Here is a 7,500-nt window from a genome sequence, read left to right as displayed (position 1 = left end):
GCTGCCGCTCAGGTGCATGGAGAGAGAGAGAGAGAGAGAGAGAGAGAGAGAGAGAGAGAGAGAGAGAGAGAGAGAGAGAGAGAGAGAGAGAATCGAACACGCAGCCAGCCAACCAGACTAAGACGTGCATACCAGATATATTCACACACACACACACACACACACACACACACACACACACACACACACACACACACACACACACACACACACACACACACACACACACACACACACACACACACACACACAGCCAGAAAGCCCAAGTTGCAGATTCAGTCACTCACAAAGACAGAAAGACAGACAGACAGACGGATAGACAACCACGCACAGAGACTAACACAGAGACACGAGGCAAGTCATCCACCACAAACACTCTCCCGTCACAAGAGTATCACAAACAAGGAAAATCGGCAGGAATAGAGTGTTTTACCGCTTCCTCTTGCTTTGACCAGGGAAACGAGGAAAGAAAGATTAATGTACGAGGCTTATGCTGATGTGAACATGATCAGGACACACACACACACACACACACACACACACACACAAAACTAACCACCCCCCAACGCACACACGATTAACTTTCCCCTTCCGCACACACACACACACACACACACACACAAATGCCCCTTCTCTTATCATAAAAGGAAATTAAACTACAAACACACACACACGAAAAAAAAAAACCATGAAAAACACCACTAACCAAAAAAAAAAAAAAAGAAAACTTGAATCTTAAAAGGAAAGAAAGAAAGAGAGAAAGAGTGAGAGAGAGAGAAAAAGTTGGATTTAATGGCAGAAAGGAAGGAGAAATTCAACTTTTGCTTACTTTTCAGACTGCATTAATTCCACCGGGGAGACTAACAAAGGTGATACAGGCCAGGTAATTATAGTGCAGGTTAATTAATACTAGTGGAAGCAAAGGCCAAACTGCTGGAATTTATGGATGGTGTTAGCAAATGAGTGGAGGAGGAGGAGGAGGAGGAGGAGGAGGAGGAGGAGGAGGAGGAGGAGGAGTGGGTGATTCGTCTTGTTATCCAGTCGAAGGGAATTTAATTAACGATGCGAGAAGTAATTAATTGTACCACCATTTCGATCACCATCTCCAAGGACACGTGTATCTTCTCTCTCTCTCTCTCTCTCTCTCTCTCTCTCTCTCTCTCTCTCTCTCTCTCTCTCTCATAATTCTAAAACCCAAAAAATCACACGAAAAGATGTTAATATATTTGCTTTTCACCATCTCTCTCTCTCTCTCTCTCTCTCTCTCTCTCTCTCTCTCTCTCTCTCTCTCTCTCTCTCCACGTGCACGCGAGTCCCTAATCTCCTTATCTTTTTCCCAACAGTGGACAACTATGCGCCTCGCTTCCTCGTTCACGCCGCCACCGCTGTCCTGCCCACCAACGCTACAGGTGAGACAGGTTACAGGTCACAGGTAAAAGGTCAAAGGTCAAGGCAGGTCAAGTAAGCCTCAGGACTCCAGCCAGGTAATCCCCAGGTAACATATCAATCAATTATAGTCTACGAGCATACACAAAGGCATACACACACACACACACACACACACACACACACACACACACACACACACACACACACACACACACACACACACACACAGGAACACATCTTTGTCTATTTTGATTTCTCTCTCTCTCTCTCTCTCTCTCTCTCTCTCTCTCTCTCTCTCTCTTTAATATTTTCCTACTTCTCCTCATAATTCCTTGTATTTTCCTTTTTTCCTTTCATAACACGTTCTAATCCTTGTTTATTCCTCTTTCTCTTACATTTCAGTGTGTTCCTTCTCTTGTTTCCTACTTAAACAACACTACTATATCTTATTTTATTTTGTCCTTTTAACTGCATTCCCTTTTCTTTCTTTCTTTGTTCTCCTTTACTAACACATTTCAAAACCCTTTCTTTCCATTAAATCCATTTACTAACACATTTGAAAACCCTATTATTGTTCTTTCTGTGTTTTCTATTTTATATTAATTTCTTCCCTATTTTTCACCTCTTTATCAATAAGTTTTCATTATACTTTTATCAGTTTTCAGTAATTCAATCTTTCTATCTTTCTTTCTACTTTATTTATTCCTCAGCCACTTTCAAACCTACACACACACACACACACACACACACACACACACACACACACACACACACACACACACACACACACACGTCCCTTAATTTCTCCTCCCATCATTAATACCTTCAAACTCTACTTCCTTTCATCTTTAATAACTTGCTCTATTCTCTTAATCCCTCTTCCTATCCCTCCACTTAACGCCACTCTCCCCCACCAACGCCCCTCCCTATCTCCCCCATTCCCCACACACACGTATCAATGCACCAAAAGCTTTCAAATAATCTCCCAATCTGCCGACCAGTGGGGAGATTAAGGCCTCAGAGCTAGTGAGAATTCTACACATAATCCTTCGTAATAACCCTCATATTTTGCTTTTCCTGTGGGGAGTTACGTAAAGGGTGTCAAAGAACGTAGGTAATAGATGTTCCTCTTCTCCCTTTCCCCATTTGAGGCTTAATTTCCGCTCCCAGTGAAGAGGGAGAAAGGGAAGCAAGAGATGAGCTAGTGGAAGGCAGGGCTGGGAGTGGATATGAAAGACTTAGGTTAGAAATGATGAGGTGTTGAAATTATGATGAGGTGTATGTGTTCTATGTCTCTCTGTGTCTGTCTGTCTGCCTGTCTGTCTCTTTCTCTCTCTCTGTCTGTCTCTCTTTCTCTCTTTCCAGTTCCTATTTTTTGTTTCTCTCTTTATCTCTATTTTTTCTATCTCATATTCCTCATTCACTCTTTCTCTTCCTTTCCCTGGTTCGCTTTTTTTTTTTTTTCTCTCTATGTCTCCATTGCCGCCTCTGCACCTCTAATCTTCTCTAGTAATTTTTTCCTCTCTCTCTCTCTCTCTCTCTCTCTCTCTCTCTCTCTCTCTCTCTCTCTCTCTCTCTCTCTTGACGCATTCAGTTCCTTTTATCTTCTATTTCCTTTTTTTCTTTTGTATTTTCCTCCATACATTTCATCTTTTCACTCATCGTTCCCTTCCCTAACATTTCCCAATCCAATTATTTCCTTCTCTCCATTCAAATATTTCCCTCCGTCCCCCTTCATCGTTTCAATCTTTCCTCTTTTCTTCACATCTCACACTTCTCCACTTCTCATATTTTTCCCCCCTATCTTTTTTTAATGTGTTTTTCCTTCCTCTAAATGACTGCGGTGCCTTTCATCAATCAATCAGTCAGTTATTTCATCAATCTTCTTTCCTCTTTGGTGTTTTTCATTCACTCTTTCCATTCTATCAATATTTTCAGCTGATTATCACGTTTCTCCACACCTAATTCCACTTTCCAGCTTTTTGTTTGAATTTTTCCTTCTAATTTCTGTTTGTGAGACGCTTTGAATCAATCTTAACCAGTCAAATCAATTAATCAGACTCTCCTTCAGTAACTCAAGTCATTCAATCAGTCAGTTTTCATGTCCTCGCTGGCTTTATGGACCTAATGGGGGTTACTTTTATTATGTAAGACGGGAGAACTGAACAATGGTAACCGCCGTGGTACAGTGGAACCATGCGTGCTTTAGGGTCCAAGGGCACGGGTTCGAATCCTGTCCATGGTCTGAGTGTAGGTTGGGCTTCCTCACTCAGGGCAACGGTTACCTAGCGGGTGGGCTTTGAGATAAGAGGTACTCCCAAAAAGTATCCCCTTTAGCCCATAAATTCCCGTGAAAAACCCACATGGTATAAAGAGAATAAAAAAAGGCCAGTAAAAAAGGCTTACTGAGGTGCTGGTGTTGTCCTAAATTGTGCCTCTGTGTTGCCTGATTTTATGGACGTGAGTGGGTTACTTTTATTATGTTAGACGGACAAACTGATCACAGGTAACAATGACCAATAAAAAAGACCCATTGAGGTGCTGGTGTCCTAAACTGTGCCTTGTATGTTGCTTGGTTTAAACTCTTCCAACGTCTATTCAACTCATCTAATAGAGAAAACTGATCAATTTTTTAATCTCTTCAGTACCGAGATGCAGCTTTACCTTAATTATTGGGTATGATTAGACGATTTTATTTGCATTAGGAAGGGTCTATGGAGGTCAAAAAATTAATACCCAGAGTCTTTTCTTATTCAAATCCTAACATAAATTTCTGAAGCTGAACAAACTGGTCAAAATAGTAACTAGAATGAATATGAAAACGCGTCCTGGTACTGAAGAGATTAATCAGGCAAACAAACAAGCAATAATCAAATCACCAGTCAACTAATCAACTACTCTCTCTCTCTCTCTCTCTCTCTCTCTCTCTCTCTCTCTCTTCGGCAGGTGTGGTGTACAGGGCGTGGAGTACTGATGAGGACCTGGGGCTCACCTGTCCACTGGGTCCAGGTGAGTCTGCCCGCTGCCCCTGTGCTTCCGTGTCCTACCAGCTGTTTGCGGCGCCTGGTGACCGACACTTCACCCTGGACCCTGTATCCGGCATCCTATCACGAAGTAATGACACATTCCTGAGACCGGGGGAGTCCTACACGTACAAGCTAATGGTGCAAGGTGAGTGTGCTAGGTACAGTGAGGTACACCTGTCTTTAAGTGTGTTCTAGATGAGATGACAGATGGAATTAACTCGTTCAGTACTAGGGACACATTTTTACCGCTAGATTCATGTACGATTAGACCATTTTTCTGACATTAGGAAGGGTCTATGGAGATCAGAAGATTAATGGCTACAGTCTTCACTATTTTAATCTCCCACATGAGTTTCTGAAGCTGCATGAAGTCACCAAATAGTCACCAGAATGAATATGGAAACGCATCCTACAAGATTAATGGCTACAGTCTTCACTACTTTAATACCCCACATGAGTTTCTGAAGCTGCATAAAATCACCAAATAGTCACCGGAATGAATATGGAAACGCGTCCTGGTACTGAAGGGGTCTTAATAAGTATCTTTAGCTTCCCTCATTTTCTTATGTTGTTACGTTTTGTACGGTAAGGCTCACCTGTGTGTTTTATGTAACAGGGGAAAGCTGGCCAGGAGGAATATAAGACAATAAAAAAAGCCCACTAAGACAGTCCCCTTGGAGAATTAGCTAAAAAAAAAAGGGATAAATGTCATACTGTGTTGTTATTAATTGGTTATCTTTTGGTTATCATTTTTATGTGAAAAGCGGCAAAGAATAATAAAAGATGCTTAAGAAGAAAGTACATCTGAGTGTCAGTTTCCAAAGAATAAAATGAATAATGGATGTGTTGTTTATGTTTATTTGGGTTTATATATTTTCTCCTTTATATAAGAGGAGGAATGGCTAATGGAATGAAAGGATTTTAATTAAAGGACATATTTGAGTGTCAGTCATCAAAGGATCATGGAAAGTTGGAGGATAAGAGTCTAGAAACAATTATTAGTTTATCCATCTATTTATATTTATTCAACTATTTATTCAACATGTATTTCGTGGACTTATTCATTCATCTGTTCCATAATTCAATCCTTCATCTGTTTGCGGCATTCATTTCTTTCCTTTCCTGTAGTTTTTTTTTTTTATTTGTTCCATAATTCACTCATTCATCTGTTTAGTGCATTTATTTATTTCCATTCTTGTTGTTCATTCTGCTCCATAAGTCAATTGTTCATCTGCTTATTCATGTCAAGTTAGTGAGTCTGATATCTCCAGGTAACATTGCTTCATTTACTTCTTTCATCTATTCCTCCATTGATTTAGTCGTTCTTTTATTCATGGCCAGTGTGAGTGCGATATTTCTAGTGTTTTAACATTTCGTTATATACTTTTACGTACATTTTTTTCTTGTTCGTATTCATGTTGCTTTTAATTCATTTATTTTTTTGTGAGTTTTTTTTTTTTAAGAGCTCCTCGTATTTTTATTATTTTTTATTATTTTTTTTTCAATTGTATTCTGTGTTTGCTTTATTTTATCTTTTCTTTCTATTTCTTCCTCGAACCTGACTGTCTTTACGTTCATATTACTCATTTTCCATCTTTTTTCACTTATTCACTTATGTCACGAGAAAAACTTCGTGTATTCACCTCTCTTGCATTTATTTTTTTTATTTCCAGCATTTTGAATTCTGTGTTTGCTTTATTTTTTATCTTTTCTTTCTATTTCCTCCTCGATTCTGAATGTTTAGGTTCATATTACTCATTTTCCTTCTTTTTCACTCATTCACTCATGTCACGAGGAAAGACTTCATTTCTTCATGTCTCTTGTATTTTCTTTTATATTCCCAACATTTTTTCCCACCTTTCTGAATACAACGATTTATTTCACCGAGTTATTTGCTTCTCCATATATTTTTTTCCCAGATTTCCGACTGACACTCTTAATATTTTTTACAACCGGCGCGATCCCGGCATTCTGTTATTTATTTCCCAGCCAAACATTTCCTTACAATATTTTCCTGCCATTTATATTTCAATTCTTTTTCTTAGCAGCAGTGTGAAGTAATCCTGATGTAGGAGGACAATAAATACACGCCCTTTTCCACCTACACACTAGTACATACACGCACGCATCCTCGCACCCACGCACGTACACGCCATCCTGCCACACACGCACACATATATTTCACGCACTGAGACTGGCTTCCCTTCCATGAAATATGCTTGATATACGTTCCGTGCCAGTGCTTGTGTTTGTGGCACTCTCGTACATTTATTATAATTGCCTCGCCGGTGTACAATGCTTCCTGAACACACAAATAAATACACACACACACACACACACACACACACACACACACACACACACACACACACACACATGCAGACAATTGCACACACACACAGAAGACGACGCAGCCTTGACTCTAAGCTTCAATATTAAGATTAGCTGAGTACACACACACACACACACACACACACACACACACACACACACACACACACACACACACACACACACACACACACGTCAGCACAGCCTTGACTCGAGTTTCATATCCTAAGACAATAAACACACACACACACACACACACACACACACACACACACACACACACACACACACACACAGAGAGAGAGAGAGAGAGAGAGAGAGAGAGAGAGAGAGAGAGAGAGAGAGAGAGAGAGAGAGAGAGAGAGAGAGAGAGAGAGAGAGAGAGAGAGAGAGAGAGAGAGAGAGAGAGAGAGAGAGACGCGCATTTAGCAAATCAGCTTAACCAACACTATCGCAGCTTCACTAAAAACATTAACACCTACAGCTTAATCCTTCCAAATCCACACAACACTCCCGTTTTCTGTCATGGATTATAAAAGGAGAGACTTAAAAAAAACGGGAAAAAACTGAAGCACATCCATCTCTCAACACTGAATGGGTAAATTTCTGGGAGAGAGAGAGAGAGAGAGAGAGAGAGAGAGAGAGAGAGAGAGAGAGAGAGAGAGAGAGAGAGACCTTTCCCAAACCACACACATACTCGTACATCAAAACCTTCCCCATTTTTTATGTTATTTTCTTGTTTGTCTTCCCTTAG

The 7,500-nt window shown here is 40.3% G+C and overlaps 1 protein-coding gene across 1 annotated transcript in view; it reads left to right on the top strand.

Annotated features, from left to right (window-relative positions):
* LOC123510888 overlaps positions 1-7,500 on the top strand; it is a 102,492-nt gene that overhangs the window by 83,287 nt on the left and 11,705 nt on the right. The window contains exons 5-6 of the mRNA XM_045266346.1: positions 1,344-1,409; positions 4,336-4,560. Coding sequence (XP_045122281.1) covers positions 1,344-1,409; positions 4,336-4,560 — 291 coding nt within the window. The remainder of the gene's footprint in view (positions 1-1,343; positions 1,410-4,335; positions 4,561-7,500) is intronic.

This window comes from Portunus trituberculatus, chromosome 30, assembly GCF_017591435.1.
Source record: "Portunus trituberculatus isolate SZX2019 chromosome 30, ASM1759143v1, whole genome shotgun sequence".
NCBI lineage: Eukaryota > Metazoa > Arthropoda > Malacostraca > Decapoda > Portunidae > Portunus > Portunus trituberculatus.
The sequence above is the reverse complement of the archived record's forward strand: the minus strand, read 5'-3'. Positions and strand labels throughout refer to the sequence as shown.